The sequence below is a fragment of the Pelophylax lessonae genome (assembly GCF_965119305.1).
Source record: "Pelophylax lessonae genome assembly, chromosome: 7".
Lineage (NCBI taxonomy): Eukaryota > Metazoa > Chordata > Amphibia > Anura > Ranidae > Pelophylax > Pelophylax lessonae.
In genome coordinates, this window is record NC_138774.1 from 171333654 (window position 1) to 171356485 (window position 22832).

The 22832-nt window shown below is 42.2% G+C and overlaps 1 protein-coding gene across 1 annotated transcript in view; it reads left to right on the forward strand.

Moving 5' to 3' along the window:
• CHIC1 (cysteine rich hydrophobic domain 1) overlaps positions 1-17649 on the forward strand; it is a 42462-nt gene extending 24813 nt beyond the window's left edge. The window contains exons 6-7 of the mRNA XM_082264641.1: positions 6936-7076; positions 17196-17649. Of these exons, the coding sequence (XP_082120767.1) occupies positions 6936-6986 (51 nt within the window). The 3' untranslated portion in view covers positions 6987-7076; positions 17196-17649. The remainder of the gene's footprint in view (positions 1-6935; positions 7077-17195) is intronic.
• The last annotated feature ends 5183 nt before the right edge of the window (positions 17650-22832 follow it).

Consider the following 22832-nt stretch of genomic DNA (forward strand, 5'->3'; position numbering starts at 1 on the left):
GGATGTGCGTCAAACCGGCTAGGCCCAGAGCTGCTATGAGATTTCGCCCGTTATCGCACACCACCAGGCCGGGCTTGAGGCTCGCTGGCAGCAACCACTCATTTGTCTGCTGTTCCATGCTCCTCCACAACTCCTGCGCGGTGTGTGGTTTGTCCCCCAAACAGGCAAGTTGTAAAACTGCCTGCTGTCGTTTACCCCTGGCCGTGCTGAAGTTGGTGGTGAAGGTGTTACGCTGTCCGGATGAGGAGGCGGTAGAGGATGAGGAAGCGGAGTAGGAGGAGTTAGGAACAGGAGGCAAACTGAAGCGCCCTGCAATCCTCGGTGGTGGAAGGACATGCGCCAAATTGCTATCCGCCTCAGGCCCATCCGCCACTGCATTTACCCAGTGTGCCGTTAGGGAGATATAACGCCCCTGACCGTGCTTACTGGTCCACGTATCCGTAGTTAGGTGGACCTTGGCACAGATGGCGTTGCGCAGTGCACACCTGATATTTTCCCCCACTTGGTTGTGCAGGGAAGGGATGGCTTGCCTGGAAAAGTAGTGGCGGCTGGGCACGACGTACTGTGGGACAGCCACCGACATAAGGTTTTTAAAACTGTGCGTCTCCACCAGACGGAATGACAGCATTTCAAAGGCCAATAATTTTGAAATGCTGGCATTCAGGGCCAGGGATCGCGGGTGGGTAGGGGGGTACTTCCTCTTCCTCTCAAGTGTTTGGGAGCTGGAAAGCTGAACGCTTCCACGGGACATTGTGGAGATGGTTGTTGGTGACCCAGGTGGTGGTGTTGCTGACAGATCGTCTGTTTGCGGGGTGGCAGGTGCCGGTATCACTACAGATGTGGCTGGAGCGGCCGAGACTGCAGCAGAAGAGGAAGCAGGATGAGCCAGAGACGTTTCTTGGTTTTGAAGGTGTGTACTCCACTGCAGCTCGTGCTTTGCACTTAGATGCCTGATCATGCAGGTTGTGCTCAGGTTGAGAAGGTTTATGCCTCGCTTCAAGCTCTGATTGCACAGGGTGCAAACCACTCGTGTCCTGTCATCAGCACATTTTCTAAAGAACTTCCACGCTAGAGAACTCCTTTGAGCTGACTTTGGTGCGCTCGTTCCCTTGCTGCGTTGGGCAGTAGCGGGCGTAGTGTCTAGGGCACGGCCGCTCCGCTTCTGCACCCTGCTCCCTCTTCTGCTGTGCTGGTGGCTCTGTGCGACCACCGCCTCTTCCTCCAAACTACTCAGGTCACCTGCATGACGTTCATTCCATGTGGGGTCGAGGACCTCATCGTCCTCCACATCATCTTCCACCCAGTCTTCACCCCTGCCCTCCTTGTCGGTCTCCACAATGCTGAACGCCGCAGCAGTTGGCACCTGCGTTTCGTCATCATCGGAGACGTGCTGCGATGATCCTTGCATGTACTCATCTTGAGAAATAAGTGGTTGGGCATCGCTGCACTCAATCTCTTCCACTTCTGGGGCAGGGCTAGGTGGATGGCCCTGGGAAACCCTGCTGACAGAGTCCTCAAAAAGAATAAGAGACTGCTGTATGGCTTGGGGCTCAGACTGCTGGCCTGATTTGCAAGGGGGTGAGGTGAAAGACGGTTGGACATTGGCTGCAGGTGCCAACTCTGACCTTTCTGCAGTAGACTGGGTGGGAGACAATGTGAAGGAACTGGAGGCACTGTCAGCAGCAAACCAATCTACTATCGCCTCAACTTGTTCTGGCCTCATCACTTCTAGGGGCGTTTGATGCCCTACCAAATACTGATGCAGGTTCTGTCGCCTACTCACACTTGAGGAAGGTGTTTCACTTGTGCGTGTAGCTGGCACAGATCGACCACGTCCTCTCCTTGCAACAGGAGCTCTACCAGCAGCACCACGACCCAGGCCACGGCCCTTATTTGACGGTCTCCTCATATTTCTGTAATTTAAGATCTTGCCCTAGAAAGGTTTTTATTGAATAGCGGAATAGGAAATATGATCCAAAAAAGTGTATGTATCTCGCACGTACAAAACCACACTAGGCCCCAATTACTATTGTTTCTACCCCTAAAAGGATGGATGAGGAGTAGGAGGAGTATGGAACAGACAGCACCCTCAAATCTTCAGAAGTATGAGATGAACCCCAAAAACTTGGAAAGGTGGATCTCACACGTACCGACACAGACTATCCCGCAATTCAATTGATCCTCAAAGGTTTTTATTGAATAGCGGAATAGGAAATATGATCAAAAAAAGTGTATGTATCTCGCACGTACACAACCACACTAGGCCCCAATTACTATTGTTTGTACCCCTAAAAGGATGGATGAGGAGTAGGAGGAGGAGTATGGAACAGGCAGCACCCTCAAATCTTCAGAAGTATGAGATGAACCCCAAAAACTTGGAAAGGTGGATCTCACACGTACCGACACAGACTATCCCGCAATTCAATTGATCCTCAAAGGTTTTTATTGAATAGCGGAATAGGAAATATGATCAAAAAAAGTGTATGTATCTCGCACGTACACAACCACACTAGGCCCCAATTACTATTGTTTGTACCCCTAAAAGGATGGTTGAGCAGTAGGAGGAGGAGTATGGAACAGGCAGCACCCTCAAATCTTCAGAAGTATGAGATGAACCCCAAAAACTTGGAAAGGTGGATCTCTCTCACACGTACCAACACAGACTATCCCCCAATTTAACTGATCCCCAAAGGTTTTTGATTAAATAGCGGAATAGAAAATATGATCCAAAAAAAGTGTATGTATATCACACGTACACAACCACACTAGGCCCCAATTACTATTGTTTGTACCCCTAAAAGGCTAGATGAGGAGTAGGGGGGGTATGGAACAGGCAGCACCCTCAAACCTTCAGAAGTATGAGATGAACCCCAACAACTTGGAAAGGTGGATCTCTCTCACACGTACCAACACAGACTATCCCCCAATTTAACTGATCCCCAAAGGTTTTTGATTAAATAGCGGAATAGAAAATATGATCCAAAAAAAGTGTATGTATATCACACGTACACAACCACACTAGGCCCCAATTACTATTGTTTGTACCCCTAAAAGGCTAGATGAGGAGTAGGGGGGGTATGGAACAGGCAGCACCCTCAAACCTTCAGAAGTATGAGATGAACCCCAACAACTTGGAAAGGTGGATCTCTCTCACACGTACCAACACAGACTATCCCCCAATTTAACTGATCCCCAAAGGTTTTTGATTAAATAGCGGAATAGAAAATATGATCCAAAAAAAGTGTATGTATATCACACGTACACAACCACACTAGGCCCCAATTACTATTGTTTGTACCCCTAAAAGGCTAGGAGTAGGGGGGGTATGGAACAGGCAGCACCCTCAAACCTTCAGAAGTATGAGATGAACCCCAACAACTTGGAAAGGTGGATCTCTCTCACACGTACCAACACAGACTATCCCCCAATTTAACTGATCCCCAAAGGTTTTTGATTAAATAGCGGAATAGAAAATATGATCCAAAAAAAGTGTATGTATATCACACGTACACAACCACACTAGGCCCCAATTACTATTGTTTGTACCCCTAAAAGGCTAGGAGTAGGGGGAGTATGGAACAGGCAGCACCCTCAAACCTTCAGAAGTATGAGATGAACCCCAACAACTTGGAAAGGTGGATCTCTCTCACACGTACCAACACAGACTATCCCCCAATTTAACTGATCCCCAAAGGTTTTTGAATAAATAGCGGAATAGAAAATATGATCCAAAAAAAGTGTATGTATATCACACGTACACAACCACACTAGGCCCCAATTACTATTGTTTGTACCCCTAAAAGGCTAGATGAGGAGTAGGGGGAGTATGGAACAGGCAGCACCCTCAAATCTTCAGAAGTATGAGATTGTGTTCACTGTACCCCACAAAGATTGAGTTCACTGCACCCCACAATGATTGTGTTCACTGCACCCCACAATGATTGTGTTCACTGCACCCCACAATGATTGTGTTCACTGCACCCCACAATGATTGTGTTCACTGCACCCCACAAAGATTGTGTTCACTGCACCTCACAAAGATTGTGTTCACTGTACCCCCCAAAGATTGTGTTCACTGCACCCCACAAAGATTCTGTTCACTGTACCCCACAAAGATTGTGTTCACTGCACCCTAAAAGGATGTTGTTCACTGCACCCCACAAAGATTGTGTTCACTGCACCCTAAAAGGATGTTGTTCACTGCACCCCAAAAAGATTGTGTTCACTGTACCCCCCCAAAGATTGTGTTCACTGCACCCCACAAAGATTGTGTTCACTGCACCCCAAAAAGATTGTGTTCACTGTACCCCCCAAAGATTGTGTTCACTGCACCCCAAAAAGATTGTGTTCACTGTACCCCCCAAAGATTGTGTTCACTGCACCCCACAAAGATTCTGTTCACTGTACCCCACAAAGATTGTGTTCACTGCACCCCAAAAAGATTGTGTTCACTGTACCCCCCCAAAGATTGTGTTCACTGCACCCCACAAAGATTCTGTTCACTGCACCCCACAAAGGATTTTGTTCACTGCACCCCAAAAAGATTGTGTTCACTGCACCCCAAAAAGGATTTTGATCACTGCACCCCAAAAAGGATGTTGTTCACTGCACCCCAAAAATGATTTTGTTCACTCCACCCCAAAAAGATTGTGTTCACTGCACCCCACAAAGATTGTGTTCACTGCACCCCAAAAAGATTGTGTTCACTGTACCCCCCAAAGATTGTGTTCACTGCACCCCACAAAGATTCTGTTCACTGTACCCCACAAAGATTGTGTTCACTGCACCCCAAAAAGATTGTGTTCACTGCACCCCAAAAAGGATGTTGTTCACTGCACCCCAAAAAGGATGTTGTTCACTCCACCCCAAAAAGATTGTGTTCACTGCACCCCACAAAGATTGTGTTCACTGCACCCCAAAAAGATTGTGTTCACTGCACCCCAAAAAGATTGTGTTCACTGCACCCCAAAAAGATTGTGTTCACTGCACCCCAAAAAGATTGTGTTCACTGCACCCCAAAAAGGATTGTGTTCACTGCACCCCAAAAAGGATGTTGTTCACTCCACCCCAAAAAGATTGTGTTCACTGCACCCCAAAAAGATTGTGTTCACTGCACCCCACAAAGGATTTTGTTCACTGCACCCCAAAAAGGATGTTGTTCACTGCACCCCAAAAAGGATGTTGTTCACTGCACCCCAAAAAGGATTTTGTTCACTGCACCCCAAAAAGATTGTGTTCACTGCACCCCACAAAGGATTTTGTTCACTGCACCCCACAAAGATTGTGTTCACTGCACACCAAAAAGGATTGTGTTCACTGCACCCCAAAAAGATTTTGTTCACTGCACCCCAAAAAGATTGTGTTCACTGCAGCCCAAAAAGATTGTGTTCACTGCAGCCCAAAAAGATTGTGTTCACTGCAGCCCAAAAAGATTGTGTTCACTGCAGCTCACACACAGAAAAATGGATGTGGATCACTGACACCTGCCTATCTCCAATCCCACACCACACAGCAATATCGATTGTAGTTTGTAGAACACAGTTTCCCTAAAATTCAGCAGACTCTGTCCCTAACAGGATTGAGAAGAGATCGTAGATCAGGATTGAGTGCAGATTCACCCCACCCCCCACACAGCAATATCGATTGTAGTTTGTAGAAGACACTGACCCTATAATTCAGCAGACTCTATCCCTAAAATGCCTACAACTCGCCCTGCCTAAACACTCCGACCTGTCCCTCAATTCTATCCGGACACAAATGGTTTTTTCCTGCCTATCTTTCCCTAATCAGCAGCCAGCACATTGATGTGTGCTCTGTCCCTTAGCTAAGCAGCAGAATGACGCTGCTGCGGCGGCTGCCTCGAACTTATAAAGACTTGGTCACATGCTTCAGACGGCCAATCACAGCTACTAAGACATTTGCAGGCATGGCTGGGATGGCTTAAGGCACACCAGTTAAACGATTGTTGATTGGCTGTTGAAAGCCCGCCATGAAAAGAGCGCCAAAGCATGCAAAACCCGGAAATAAAACGACCGAACACGGATTTTTACCCGAACATACAGTAAAGTGTCCGTGTCCGTGTTCGGGTAAAAAAAATCCAATTATTCGGTACGAACACGAATAATACAGTCCGTGTTCGCTCAACACTAGACACAAGCCAAATTGCTTGTGTATGCAGTAGGCTGTGTTGGGCAAGGTTGTTGTGGAAATGGGGTCCCTAATGAGTCTCTGACCAGGAAAAAAATGTTCTGGCTTTTTCCAGGTCTCAATTTCCACAAAATTGAAGGAAGGCAAGAAATAATAGTCCAGGGGCTTGCATATTCTAAAACTGACTTATTTACAACCCTCTAATCTCCAAAATTGTTCACCACCTTCTTCTTTTAGTTCTCTTAAAAAAAAACCTATTTGGAATTGGGGCCCAATATGCAGGACAGATTTTGTTCTAGCTGTATGACCCACAAGGTTTTGGAACCAGAATTGGTATGAAGGCACTGAAGAATTTAGAAACATTTTCTGAATGACACCTGATTTAAAATTTTGAATGGAAACTTTAGTGCTTATGAAGTGTTTCTCACTTTTGATTTGGATTTGTGAAAACGTAGGGCATGCTATGGTTTGAGCAAGTGTAAGGCCTTATGCACATGAAGCTTAAAAGCCGCTTATACAGGCGTTCAGTATGTATGTTGTGGTTTTGTTTTCCTGCCATTCTGGCAGATTTTCCTAGGCCTGTGTGCATGAGACCTAAAGATGGCACATGCTTTAAGATGGGCATCCAATGGTTGCCTTGGGGCTTTGTTAGTTTGTAGTGGGTGGTCATATAAAGAAAATGTTGATGTGCAGTCTAAATGATTTAAAAAAAAAAAAAAATAGAGGCGTTTCAGTGGTTTTCCTGCAGTCTTATGCACAGACTGAACTTTTTTTTTTTTTTTTTGCAGGTTATACTCATAGAATTCGTACCAAAGTACCCAATATTTAGACCGGACTGAAGATGATGTGCTTCTGCTTCATTTCATAATATTTTGTTACTGGTCATTCCTACCCTTAGTGCCTTTTTAGATGGTTTGTGGAAAGAAAAGGTATACTACTGTGTTTTTAAAAACACAAAATGGGTGTCTTTTTTTTGTATAGCAGTACAGTATCCGAATAGCTTCTGTATTTTTTACATGTATAAAGAAAATCAAGATTTGCACACTTATTTTTATGTTAAGGGAAGCTTTCTGTGTTGCACTTCATTTTGCCCATATAGTGCCAGTGTTAGGCAGCTCATTTTGCTGTAAGCACTTCGCACTGATGGGATTTAATATTCTATATACACTCATTAATGTATATAGTTGCAGTTAGGGACATGCATCAATGCTGCTTTAACTCTAGCTTATTGCCTTATTGTACCTATGTCTCTTCTACTATTTAATTTTTGTTTTTTACACTAATACAAACTGATATCTGCTTATATACTTGTGCCCTAAAGGCAGAGGATAAGCAGCTTGGTTAAATCACTACTGTTCAGGCAGGCCATGCTGAGCTTTGAAGTTCAGAAAACTAAGGAAGTTTACACATTGCCTGGTCTGTTTTTAAAGTGCTTTGTCGCTTATTATGAGACAGTACTACACATGCAATGTATCAGTGTTGTGGTTATTAGAGATCTGTGGTATTTCAGCACCTCACAATAAGAATATAATGAAAGCTGAAATAGATTATTTAACCAAAAACTGTAAATATTGCCTTTTCAGACCTGCAAGTGTTATACTTATGTTTACAGAATGTAATATAACTGTTACAGTATTGCCAATTCTGGTTGAATTTATAAACGTACATGTAGGCTTCATTTGATTGTATGAACCATTTTACTATTTTGCAGTTACATGAGATTAGTCTGTATTTCTTTGTGCTGTTGGCCTACCAGCAGAGGCTTATGTTATGACATTTTTAAGCCATAAGCTGGTGATATGTTAAGTGAATGGCCAACTTGCACTTTACGAGTATGTGTTTTTGTGTTAGGAGCAGGCCATCTTCTCGCTGTGCAAGTGTTTAAAAAAACCCACATTGAGAACCCCAGTATTGTATCTATTTATGTACTACAGAATTAATGTGATTAGTTTCAATAGAAGGGATTTAAGGGTTTACAAGTTCAGTTAGTCATGGGCTGCAATAATGCAGTGCTTTGATCACCACAGAGAAAATTTCTCTTAAAATGCATTTCCTGCTTTTGATGTGATTAAAGGAAGAAGGGCTAGAACCTCTGTCAGTAACTCAGCTAGGAAGAGACCCAGGCAGTTGTCATATTGGGGCATAAGTGAGGCCAAATCCAGTAGATGAAGGCTGTAAATGTATAGATGGGTGAGTGCAAATCTCCCAGTATGGTAGAGAAACATTTGACAAATTTCCCATAGTTTGCCTCTCAGGCGAAAAGTCAAATGTCCCTAACTCAAACCTATTTAGCAGTAAAAACCTGGCCTTTACATTCTGAAATTCTGCTTGAAAACCTCTTAAATAAATTCCAAAATTTAAATGAATATGTATTGTCCTCTCCTATCACCATATAGAAGTGAACCTTTTTGCCATAATGCACTAGTGACATACAGTATAATATACTAGATGTAGCCACATACATGTGCACAAGCATGATGCCTCAGGATGTTGTATTTTTACATTTAAACCCATCACCCATTCCTTATAACAGCAATAGGTTAATACAGCAGACAATAGTTGACTAGTAGGGAAATAGCGTGCTGGATAAATTGATTTTAATTTTTGATCATTTTAGGAATAGACTTGTGTTGAAAAAAAAAAAAAAGTAATTAGAAAATTACAAAGTAATTAGAAAATTACAGTTGAAATTTGAAAAGGCAAACATTCAGAAATGTTTTAAGGGGAGTTCCATTTAAAAGTCAAACTTCTGCTTTAAGGCCTTTTTTTGGGGGGGATACCTAGTTTTCACAGGTACCCGCTCCCACCTCCGATGGGGCTGCCTAGGCAACTCGAGAGGAAGTTCTCCTCTCCCTGCAGTCTTCTGGGACACGTCATAGGTCCTAGAGGAGTTGCCTGTCCACTCAGGACGCGCAGCGTGACTCGCACCCGGCTGTGAAGCCGCAAGCTGTCACAGCCGGGTGCCCACAGTAGTGATGCCGGTGCCGCTGAGAGAACCGAGGCTCCTGCTGGGCGCATTGCTGGACCGTGGGACAGATAAGAGTGTGTTTTATTAAGTCAGCAGCTACACTGTTTGTAGCTGCTGACTTTTAATAAACACAAAAACGAGTGGAACTCGGCTTTGTGTAGACTCCAAGCAGAAATTTGCATGCCATCTTATAATGCTTCAGTGTATTTGGCTAGGTTTCTAATATATGATCTAGGGATTGACCAATTATCGGTGGCCGATATTCACTTTATTTAAAAGTATTGATATCGGCCACAAACTTGCCGATTTATTGCTTGAAGTGATTGTACTGCCAGATTTTTTTTTTTTTTTTTAAAATGACCGTATTCAAAACAGTCAAACTTGGTGTTTTGAATGCTTTTAAAGAGGTTGTAAACCCAAAAAAACCCTGTAAGACAAAGGCATAATGTGCTAGTATGCATCGCAGACCGAAGCCCCACAGCAGTGCCTTCACATCGATGTCACCGCTGCCATTTTCCCCGGAGTTACCTCCGGGTTTGCGTGCTCTGGTGCTGCGATGACATCACACTCGTGAATGCGCACAGAAGCCGCCGTTCATGGCACGGGTGGCCGTTCCTTAAGAGCGCATGCGCCAGTGATGTCACGGGCTGCATGTCAAGTAAATATCTCCTAAACAGTACACGTTTAGGAGATATTTACACTACCTATAGGCAAGCCTTATTATAGGCTTACCTATAGGTAAATGTTTGTAGAGGAAGTTTACTTCCTCTTAAGTGCAAAAACAAATTCAAAGGACAGTGTAAAAATAAAAACTTTCGATGTGCAGAATATCGGCTAACGGACTTAAGAGTGGCCAGAAAATCGGTATTGGTTGATCCTGATAGGATTCGTTATGTTGAAGAGAAATTGCAATATTTACCAACACCGGATTGTAAACCATTCCTGAAATAAGGGCAGTCATGTCAGCTGAGGAGACCACAGATTTTTAACGATTTATTCCCCAAAGTGCTTAAAATTGTGTAACACATGGACTATGCACATTTTCCATTTTTGTAAGGTAAACAGCAAAATAGTTTATTCTTGGTTAAAGCTGAACTCCATGGAGCCACTGAAATACTTATTTAAAATGCTGAACTGTTTTCACCTGCCAAAGGTTTGTAGTTCAGCCATTTTTGTTATCTGGGCAATCCTTCCAGAAGATACAAGCAGATTGTCGATGATCACTGCAGTATTAGCACAGCCTGGTCTAGAACAAAATGAAAATACACCCCTTGCCTGTTTATTGGATAATGATAGGGTAATCTCTCTGCTGAATCTGCTCTTCCTCCTATCAGGTTGTTCACAGCAGAGCCTCCAAACTGTGCAGGGTATTACAGAAGGCTGATATCAAGACAGTCTGAAGTATTTAAAGCGGCTTGCAATTGGAATACATGTAACTTTTTAAATATATGCGCAGTTCTGGTTTAAGGGCCAGTTCACACCATAGAAACGCAGTCCGGATGCTTTATTGTATGCACTTTTTCGGTGCGTTTAAGCGCTCCAGTGCATTTTTTCCCCTTCCTTTTTCTTCACCTTAAACAAGGACATGTGTGTTTCAGTGCCTTTTACCATGTTCCAGTACAGTTCAGTGCAGAAAAAATGCAGCATGTTCTACTTTTTTTTTTTTTTTTTTTTTTCAAGAATTGATCACACTGGTGTGAACTTTGCCATTGAAACCCATATAAACTACTATCCATGAGTTCTTTGATGCAGAAAAAAAAACTCACTGAACTGCATGTGATGTGAACTGGCCCTGAATGCCATAAATGTTTTTTTTTATTTTTTTTCCTTTCCACAATATGGGTGTACTTTATGCATACCTCATGCTAAAAGCAATGGAAAGGTATTTAAAATGCCTATGGTATTTCAAGCTCACAATTTTGATTAAAAAAGTATCCTAGGCAGTAGAAATTTTTTTCTAACATAGCACTTAAAATTGACATCTGATGTTCCTGAATTTGTAGCTGGCCTTGTGCAATACTTTAGATTTTATATCTTTAACATGAAATTGAATAAACGTAATGTCTAACAGTATTTATAGCCAAGTAGGGTATATCTTTATAGTAGTGCCATAAGCTTAAATGAGGAAATTAATTTGCCCATTAGATAAGGGGCCAACCATTTTTATAATTTAATGAAGAAATCCCTTACAATTTTTTTTTTTTTTTTTTTTACACATCTTTTGGAATTGTGTGACTTGGCATAGAATTATTTTGACCAAAAGACTTGTTCACTTATTTGCACAGTGCCATAATTTAGTTACTTTCAAACTTCACTCTTAATTACCACCATTCATTTCAGGGATGGGCCATTACCCCTCATTAAATGTGTTTTTTATTTGTAACATGAGGGGAAATTTTTGTTTTCACAATATGTCGCCTAAGTAGTTTACTGACAATCCCCCTAGTTTGCTTGGCTTTGTCTTTATTCAAAACAGAAAACGTGGCATAGTCTGTTATACCATGGATTACTTAAATCTAAAGTTTAGCTCCCTCTGAGCTGAAAGTTGTAAGGTAACTGCGCTCGTAAATTAGAGGCCAATTTTTGTCTGGATGCATTTCACTAGACTACTTGCATGGTCACATTATTTAAAAAGTACTTCATACTTTAAAGAAAACATGTATATTCTATATATAGTATTACCTTTTTTATATATAGATTTTTTTTCTACATACTTCTTAAAATTATTTTTCTTTAATTTAAAGGGAAAACGTCAACCTATCGTATGCTAGCAGTGCTGCCAAAGTGCAGGCATTAAGTACCCTTGATAACCCTGTAATAGATTTTTTTCTATACATCTCAAGATGACTAGATTATCGATTTAGCAGTGTGTATTGCAGTGGCATTCATTTTAAAGGGATTCTAAAGCCTTAGGGTCCTTTCACACGGTCCGCCTCTGCCGGCGGACTCCGTTCTGCTCAGCGGGGATCGATTCGCCGATCCCCGCTGAGCAGGCAGATGACAGCTCCGTCTCCGCTCTGTGTGTGGCGACAGAGCTGTCAGATCCCTGCTGTCTTCTATGAAGGAATCGGATGAGAACCAACCACTTGTCCATTCACATCCGATCCGTGGACGGATGGAAAATAGGGTTTCCATCCATCCGGATTTCACAGTCAGGATCGGAATCGGATAGCAGCGGGTGTCAGTGGAGATGTTTCTGCCCCATGAAGGATCCGATCAGGTCCGCCTGAAAAACTGACAGGACCCTTAAACTATGTGGAGGGATGCGTGTTCCTTTCCTGCAATCATCTCACACACAGTGTAACTGCAGCCTTTCTGCCCCCTCCTCTCTGCTCCTGACAGATGAACAGAAATGAACACTATCTGCCCTTTTGAAGGGGTGTAGAGTGGAAAAGACTGCAGATAAACAAGCAAAACCTATGTAGGAGGATTTGTTTCATTACTGTGTATTAGCTGAGGCTGTTCACTTCACTGGGTGGGTATATGTGAGGGTTTACAACTACTTTAAGGATTTTAACCTTAATATATTGTATGCATTATAGTGGAACTTCACCCAATAGGGGAATTGCAACTTTTTTACATCCCCCCCCCCCCCCCCCAGCACATTTGGCACTTTTTGGGGGGGAGCGGGTACTTGCTGCCACTTCGTCTCAGATCGCTGCTTATTATTAATATATAAATTAGAGTTTTACAATTACTTTAAATAGCCCTCCAAAGCACAGATATGAAAAATGTGAGTTGCAGCACGTCATGCACCATTTTAGGTGTGTTAAGCCCGATCACAATATTGGGCTTAATGCAATGCACAATAGCCCAGGTACATAGTGCATACATTAAAGTGGAGTTCCGGCCTATTTTGCAACTTAAGTGATTCCTTGCTCGCTATGCTGATCAACAATTGGGCATTTTCAAATTTTTTCGGGGGTCCCTTCCAATCAAAAATGCCCTGAAAATAAGGTATTTCCTCCTTTTTTTTCCCCCCTCTGTGGCCACGGCCGCCGATATCACTTTCGCCTTTGCATTGCATCCTGGGAGCTGTTTGTCATCACTCCCAGGAGGCTGAAATCGGGAATAACTCTCAGAACACTCCCTGGAATCAGGAAGCAGGACACAGCAGATTACACTGCGGCTTCAGATGGCCACATCCAAGATGGCCACGCTCAGAGAGCACTTTTAAAAGTAAGATTTTGACTAAAATCCAAAACTGTAAACCTTGCAAGTATGAGAATAGCGGTTCTGTAAAGGGCGATGGATTAGTATTATTGGGGTATTTTTAGTTAAAGGTATTTTGAGGCCGGAACTCCGCTTTAAGGCTGTGCCCCAGTGAAAAATCGGCTCTTATGGTTTAAAACCGAAATCCTGTGTGTGCCTGGAATCCAGGATTACACAAAAAACTGATTCCCAGAGGTACCTCCCTTGTACTTTAGCAGTTCTTTTACTCAACAATTTGATATACCAGAGCAGTTTACTTTAACATGTTTGTTTGTCAGTTAGGATCTTTATCAGAAAAAGTTCATAACGTTTATAAAGTACAGTATTGAGGGAAAGATCTAAAAATGGAAAAGCAATACTTTCTGTACAATGGATGTTTAAACCACTATAACTGAATGTAAAATAAAAGTACAAAACTAGTTTAAAGCATACAATACTGACAGGTACACATTTAAAAAATGGTAAATAAACTTTATGTAAATGTCTTAATATACTACAGTGGAAATATAATCTAATCCAAAAAAGTCTCTCAAAGTGGATGTCTCCCAACAAATGCCTTTATATTCCGTTAAAAGAAAGGTAACCTGGTTAAAAAAAAAAATCTCCATACCTCTGATTTTCACAGGTACTCGGCGCACTTCTCTCTTGCCTCCAAGATTCCTTGGATTTCGCCTTTATCATTTTGTAATGATGACGACAAAGGATGTATAAGACCAATTATCTGTGGTACCAACAGGCACAGTGTGACACACTTTTGGAAATGTTTGTAGTACTCAGAACTACACTTTAGACCCCTTTCACACTTGGGACTGCAAAGTCGTATGACAAGTCATACTCCATGATTTCCAATGAGTACTGTTCATATCTGTGCAACTAAGTAGTCCCTGCACTACTTTGGGCCTACTTTGATGCATTTTGAGGTCCATAGACCTCAAGATTACACAGGAATTGCTTGAAGTTCAGTCAAAATCGTGCGACTTGTAGGTCGCATAAGTGTGAAAGGAGCCTTGTAGTGAACAAGTTAGTTAGGCACAACTGGGCTTTTTTGGATTTTAAGGCAGCATAAACCACAATAATGGTTCAGTGTAGTAACTACAGGCAACCACGCAGGTAAAGGTTTGCATCATTTTAGAGCATCCAGAACAATTTAAAGGATAAGTTAGAACTGGTTACCGATGGTACACATTTAAAATCTGTCTTGTATTGGTCTGACTGCTTGGACCACAAAATACGTTTGTATGGTGTAGTGTTCAGCATTTCTTTATAAGCAGTTCATTTTATTGTTCCATCCATGATTTACTAGTTGGGTGGCAGACCATATACTGTATTGTCACTCATAGAATAGGCACATTTGGAAAGGAAACATTGATATAACATTTAAGCTGGAGTAGATATGTACAGTATACTGTGCATGAAGCCTGCAAAACTTTGCTTTTCCATTGTTTTTAGATGCAATATACCTTTTTGGAGCATTTCTTGGTTTTACTAATCATTCAAGAATACGTCCACCTTTTAAAAAGAAAAAAATAAATAATGCACATTTATTTTTATTATATTTATCTTTTTCTAAGATGAGCAGAACGAAGGTGCAATGCCAAGCTCCTGCAGACTTTCAGGATGGCTATCTGTCCATACCTCAAATGGGCAGGCAGTTTTTTGAGAGCAGAAAGATCTTTGGACTACAAGAGCGTTCACCAGCACCTTCACAGTTTATTGAGAAATAGAAGCCATCAGCTGCAATAGGTGATGATACTTGTAGTCTATTCATTCACAGGAGCAGCCAAGTGGGCAAAGCCCTGCACAGCCATTTTTAAATTGTGACCGCAGGTGTGGGGAGAGGATCCCCCGCTGGCACTGAGGGGGGGGGGGGTGAAGGTTACACCCTAAAGATAACATTTTAACAAACGTGAACTTGGCCTTTAAAAAGTGTCTTAAGTTAAAAGGGACCTGTCAGTATGGCAGAAACCATTGCTTGCTTGATATGATTATGCAAGTTTTGTGGCAGTTAAAATTACCCTTCCTAGTTTGAGTCATTAACCCAGAACAAGTATGTGCATATTGTCATTTCAGTATCGCTGGCTGTATGCATGGTCTGGGTGCTGACCTCTCCATTAATGAAGGAAGGATTAGGTTGTAAGGCCAAAGTTTGCACATTCATAAGTTGGCAATTTTTGCTTCCAGATTTTCCCATGTCTTCATTTATTTCCTTTTTAATGGAATGTTCACATAATGCTAATAGGCATCACTTATACCAAGAAGAGGACATGTGTAGCACTTTACGTTTACAACAGCACTATAGCAGTAGATGCATCTAATTATAGCAAAGCAAAATTCCAGGCACAGTCCCCCCCCCCTTCTATTGCCTGATCGCTGCTATGTCTTTTTACCTGCTTTTGTTTAGACTAGATACTACAGCTATATCTATCAACTTGTGAACAATCAGTTGGCCCATACATGAATTGAACTTAAGCCTCGTACACACGCACCGATTGTTGGCCGTGAATTTTCGGCCAACGGCCGATTGTCGGCTTGCTAGTATGATGCTTCCGACAACCGACTGCGACTTTTCGGCCGAACAAAATCTGGTGTGCATGCTATAAAATTTTTGTTGGCCGTCACCAGAACGGCCGATTGTTCTTCAGTCAGTACAGATTTCGGCAGACAAAAATGTGATGAGCAGGACTGGGCATGCTCAGAGAAGAAAAAACACACGGAAAGTAAACCAGCACATGACATCACTTCTGCAGTTGGTTGTTGGCCGACAAAATTTGTGTGCAGTCTAGAGCACATTTCAACCAACACAACAACACTGGACAAAAGACGGCCGATCGGTCGGCCAACAATTGGTGCGTGTGTGCGAGGCTTTAGTCCAGTCCCTGCTGAACTGGCTGAATTTCCATCCATGTATGGCCAGCTTAAGACCAACAACAAACTGGTCTTGTTTTTTTAAAAATGTTTTACATATGCATGCAAATACTATACATTCCCTTTTGAAATGGGTATTACATTCTCTTATATTAACATTATGCCACATTGACGCATGTGCAGCAAAGTGTTAATGTGTTTTAATCGGCTGCCAACACTCACAACTAACCTAGTAACGTGTCCACAAATGTGGTGCTGCTCAATTTGACTGACATGGTACCATAGTAGGTATCAGTATGTTGTCATGCATTATGAGAATGTGCGCTAATTCAGTACTATTATGAAGCTGGCCTAATGCATATTTGTACCAAAGGCAGTTTAAAATGTAGTCTACTAGTTTTGATGATTTTAAAAAATAAATAAATCTATAAAGAATTTCTGCACACAGATGTTTTAGTATACATTTAGATTCCATCATTCTACAAGGGAGATGGAGTGGAGTTGGTGCAACAAATGAGAAGCTACTAGTGTCCATGGATGCATGGAGACTGCAAAGGTTCCAAGTCCTTTAATCAATATGAATAGCAGCAGACCACGTCTGCGGGAGCACACACTGTCATACTGTACAAATCTAGATTGATATTGGGAGTTCAGTTACATCACAGCAGAATATGGAACTATAACCCATCTGTAACAGATGTGTTTTCAAGGCTCCTCTTCTATAGTGTGGGAATAATTCATTTTTTATTTTGTGTCTTTTTTAAAAGATAGAAATCATTGTGTGAAGTTACCTACAATGTGTGGTGGAAAAGGAGCTTAGGCTGTAAAAACATAAGTAAATGTGTTTTATGCAGTATTGGAACACTGTTGAATCACTTATTTGGGTCTACATTTTTTGCCTACTTTTTATTTAATGCAGCTAACACTTGTGAAATAAAAATGCCTGTTCCAGCAAATTCACTAAAGAATATTTATCTACTGCTCTGTTTTACTTTCTGTGTAGTTTTATCCTGTAGGAAAATTAAGATACGCATTCTTTTTCAATTACACATGGATTTCTTTTTGTGCCCTATCTGGATTGTGTATATAACAAAGCAGCAGAAGCTATTGCTATTACAAGGACTACACAACTCGGGAGTTTTTACATATATTACAATATCAGTGTTAGCAATGAAGACAAGAGAATTTATACTCTACTCTGAGGACATCTACTGTCAGTGACTCACATCTGGTCTGCTCAAGGAATCGCCACTATTACTGAAAGTTACACAGCGACAAGAACTGAGCCTCTGTCAGCCATGGGATAAACAAATGGTAGAAGTAACAAGAATGTGCCAAATATAACGCAGACTGTTCTACCAAGTGGAAGTCAATGTGGGAAATGTCACTGTGGAGTCACTGGTCAAATAACTGCATTTCAACTGATGAAATAAAAAGTCAATCATTGAATTGTTTTCTGCCATTTTCATTCATCTATTGTGAGCATAATGGATGTACTTGACAAGAGTCTACCTTTTTTGTACATGTTGTTTTTGGAAAGGGCTCAAATCTGTCAGATTTTTATTGCTGTGTGTGTCCCCATGTGGGAAAAGCGTTCATTACTTTCTGTACATGTAACACAACAGCGAGAAATTGATCAGAAGTTTGCTACTTCCATATTTAGAAGATTTCCTTTTTATTACTTGTTGGTTTGCTGGGCCTAGAAAGAGAACTATTCAAATCTCTACCTAAAAGATTTTTTTTTTTCCCAGTCCTGCATATAATGGTCAGGTTATCAAAGGGTAACCTGTGACCCTTAAATCTTCCAGTTTAGAAAATAATGTATTACCTTGAGTTATGTACCTGGCTGGTATATCTAGAAGGTTAGTTCAATTTGCATGCATGTCCTAGTACTTTCAAGCACCATAATCCTCTGATAGTAGATAAGGGTACACAGTCCATTTACCCAAGACTTTCATCCAGGCTAAACCAACCTGCTCTGTTTGTAATGTGGTGTAAGTCCCGGTTCACACTGGTGCGATGTGTGAAACCCTGTGAATTGGTGCCGGTTTCCACATCGCACCAGAATCGCACAGTGGTTCACACAGATCTGCAAATTGCTGGGGGTGTCAATGTCCAGATTGGATTGCAGTGGGAACTGTGAAATGGTGCAGTTATCGGATAGCATAGGTGTGAACACCCATGGGATCTGATTCCAGTGTGAACCAAAAAAGGGTCCTGCACCATTTTGGTGCGAATGCGATGCGATTTCAGCCATACGTTTTGTATGGCTGAAATTGCATCGCACAGACTTTGCATGTGATCTGCACAATGCGGTGCGAATCGCATGGGATGTCTGGCATCGCACTAGTGTGAACAAGGCACTAAAGCTCCTGGGTCTTCAAATATGCAGGGCTGGACATTTTCATCTCTGCTCAATGTAGATTCTTTGCTGTGTTTTGGACAAAGTGAGAGACATTGTCATGTCATTATGTGACACAAGGCTGCACTTCAAACGTCAAATGATGGTGGAGTGGTGCGGCTCTCGTTCTGTCAGAGTGTGTGGTGAGGCGAGCCGATCAGCGGCTCCTCCTCAAAGGGGAGTCTAAGACAGGCAATCGGGGCACCGATCATCAGTTTTGTCCTTTTTTTTTTTTTTTTTTTTTTTTTTTTTCTTCTTTTTTAGTAAGGATAAAAAAACCCAGTGGTGAATAAAATACCACCAAAAGAAAGCCATTTGTGTGAAAAAATGTCATATGGGTACAGTGTAGCATGACCGCGCAATTGTCATTCAAAGTGTGACAGTGCTGAAAGCTGAAAATTGGCCTGGGCAGGAAGGGGGTGAAAGGGCCCTGTATTATAGTGGTTAAAGAAAAAAAAGAGCATGCTGCATTTTTCCAGACCGCAAATGCAGGGAAAGCTCTTCAAATGCACCACACACCCCTTTTAAACCAAGCCCCAAAAATGTATATTAAAAAATGCACTGCAAAACGCAATCAAGGGTGCTTCAGATGCATGTAAACCTTCAGTTATGTGCCGTTTCTGGTGTGAATGGGCCCTAAAAGACACAAAGAGCATGGTTAAAACCTATTGCTACATGAGTGCAAAGTACAGAATATGGGCGTATAGTGTAAAATATATGGTGCCTAATTTATGCCCACAGGAATATGTTACAGAAAACATTTTGAAAAAAATGCCTTTTTACATGTAAGGATTTTTAAATTGCATGCCTTTTTATATTTTCATCCATAGGCTCAAGCAGACCAGCAAAAATTAAAAATATGCTATATATTGGTATACAATATTTGTTGCTAGAATGTTTCTAAATGTTAACTGTGCTAAAATTATAAAGTGTATTTAGTTTGTGATTTTATTGTTTAACATGGATCCATTTGAAGCGTGGCCTTGAGCACCTGGAGGTCTCTCTGGCATCTCTCTGCTAATCCCCACTGAGCAGGTGAATGATAGGTCTGTGTCTGCTTGGCTATGCAGACTAGGCACAGCCCGCTCTCTTCTATGGGGCAAACGGACCTCCTGTCTGTTTCCATCCGATGTGCCAGATGAATGGGGAATAGGTCCCCCATCGGTCGGTTTTTGGCGAACCGGATCAGGTGGCAGCGGGTGTCAGCTGACATCCGCTGCTCCATAGAAGAGACTGGAGGGTCCAATCGGGTCCGCCTGAAAAACTGAAAGGCAGACCTGATTGGATTGCCTGTGTGAAAGGGGCCTTAAAGAGTAACTCCACTTTTGTTGAGAAAAAAAACACATTCCCCTCCAGGTGATCTCTGTACATTACAAGGATTTTAACAAACTTTGTTGCAGATTCCCTCCTTTTGTTATTCTGAAGAAATCACTGTCTGTTCCTCTGTGCTGAGTGGGTCAAACGGGAGTGCTTTCATAATTATCTGTCAGCTGTGGCAGCTGCAGGGCTCTGAGGAAATCTGCTGCGTCTGCCTACCGTTAGACGTGTTCCTATTGGGAGTATCTCACCAAAAATTACATTTTTGTTGCAGGGGATGCCAGAAATCTGACTTGTATCTTAGGCAGACTTCTGGGAAAAATAGTGAGCCAATCACACAAGCAGGAAATTTCTCTGGGGTGTGGTCAACATTCTGTGTATAGATAAGCTCCAGGTAGCCATATTGCATTGTCAGAAAATTACAATAGCTGCGGATTGAAAAGGCAAGGTCATTATTAATATTCAATTACAATATGATTTGTGTCGTAATTGTATACGCTATATTGTTTTTTTTTTTTTCTTTATTTGCTGATTTTTGCTCAGCTGCCTTCTGTCTGACATCCCTTGATTGAAAAATCAAAAGAGCTTGGTGGAAATTTGACAGCCGTAACGTAGCAGCTCTCAATCAGATGCAGCTGTAGGGGACTAGCAGCAGATAAATCGATTCATGCTATTCACCAATCTGCAGGCTGAACTAAAAAAAAAAAAAAAAAAAATCAATGTATGGCCAAGCCATATTAAACAAAAAGGCATTGATTTGTTATATTGCAGCATACTAGTTCTTAGATGTGTTGGCTGCATAATTTTTTTTTTTTTTTCCCCCCTTCAGGCTTTTTGTTTTTACTTCACCTGGTGATCCAGCTAGTTAATCTGCTAATTTTTAACAGAACAAGCCATCCTGAAAATGTAGCAGTTAGAGGGATGAGACAAACCATTTAAAACTAAGAGGGGTGTTTACAATGATCAGCTTTTATTTTAAACCTTTATCCCAAAAAGAAAAAACTTGCTGTAACTGCCTAGAAAGTATGAGCTGGAGCTTGGCTTCAATTTTGTTTGGTGTATTTGAAACTGCTCGTACATCTAACACTCCCTTCTTCTCCCAGACTGACCATTGTCCAAAGGTGTGCCCCTGGGCTCACTTCACATCCAGAATAGAGGCACTCTTATATAGAAGGTGTGTTACTGGACAGATCACCAGGTGAAAACACGTGGGGAAAAAAACCCTAAAAAGGAATACAAATGCAGCCATCACACCTAATAAATGGTAGGCTGCAATATATTAAATTTAGGGTTTTAGGTTAAATACCGTTTTAATTGTACAAAAGTCAGGGGAACATTGCGGCAGCTAGTCCATCATGGCATGGCAAAGATCATCGCTAAAAAACAAGGCAAACTCAAAGATAAATTTGCCTTCTCAGAGGGGTATGCATACAAATGGACTGGGAAGAACTTTGGTAGGAGGGGACCTCTAAGAGACGTATAATCCCAGGGTCAATCCACGGCTATAGATCCTACTGAATCTGACATCCGATCCGATCCGATCCTGTCCGTCAAATACGGACAGATGGAAACCCTATTTTCCATCTGTCTGGCGGATCAGATCAGATGAGAATGGACAGGCGGTCCATTCTCATCAGATTCCCCCATAGAGGACAGCGGGGATCTGACACCTCCGTCTCTGCACACAGAGCGGAGATAGAGCTTTCATCCGCCTGCTCAGCAGGGATCGGTGAATCGATCCCCCGCTAAGCAGAATGGCTCAGTCGACGGAACGGGGCCGAAGAGGCCCCTTATCTTTGGTTGCACTTCACTGGCGGAAGCCAAGAAGGGTAAAAAAAAAAAAAAATCCACACAAAATCACATACACAAGGAGTGTCTCCTCCCCCAGAGTATCAGGCTTCAGGTGGTGGTACTCTTTTAACTTCCTCCACATTTCACAATGTTGTTCCCAACATTTTGGAATTATCTAGTTCCACTTCTAAAACATATATAGTAAGGGTGTAGCGCTAATCAACAACGATGCAGGTCCATAAACAGGGAAAGTCCACAAGGTGATAATATCAACTCCACAAAATATGTGTAAGGGTTGAAAGATCCAAGACCACCACCAAGCTGAAAGACGCACTGCCTCTTACCAGATGACATGGACCCTCATTACAAAGGTCATGTCCAGCATTCACTTGTAAAGTCAAATCAGCACTCTTCCAGGATGACAGGAACGATCCTCTCCAAGTGTGCCCAAGTGAAACAAAGCAAGAGTATCCTCATAGCGTATTATGTTAAGACTGTTTATTATCATGCAAGTAAATAAACTGCTTACGTGGTAGTTGAATCAGTATAGCAGAATGGAAGTTCCCCATGTATTGCGGTCCGCATCCCGCCAAAACAATCAGTTAACAATGATTTCTCTTACGTCCTCCGACAGTCGCCGCCTCTTCATATTCGTCACATATGGGGTATTAGACTTTGCTCCGAAGGAGTAGCTAGGCAACAGAATATGTTAACATTAAAGCTTTTAACATATCCCACCCTCAAGGGGTGGTCCCCTCAGTCAATACCCTCCTACTTCCTGCAACCATATCTCAGTTTCAATGTCTAGCTTGTCAGGAGTGGCTGGCTCTCTCTGTGCTGGGGCTTTGTGCCCCAGACTCTTTCTTCTTTTTTGATTTTTTGTTTGAGTTTTTTCTCTACCTTTTACTTAACTGTTCTTTTTGTCAGCATTAGTTAGTTCTTCTGATGAAGAGGATCATGCGGGCTGGGTCTCGGGCTGATCCCCCTGGTCGCAGGTCGTGGGTCAGTGGCTTCCCAGCCTGCCATCGAGCGTTCAGCCAGGTAACGCTCCTGGCACAGTGAACGACCCATCCCTGTTCGGTGCAGGGATGATTGGTGAGGTGGCTACCTCACTGGACGCTGTGCGGTTTC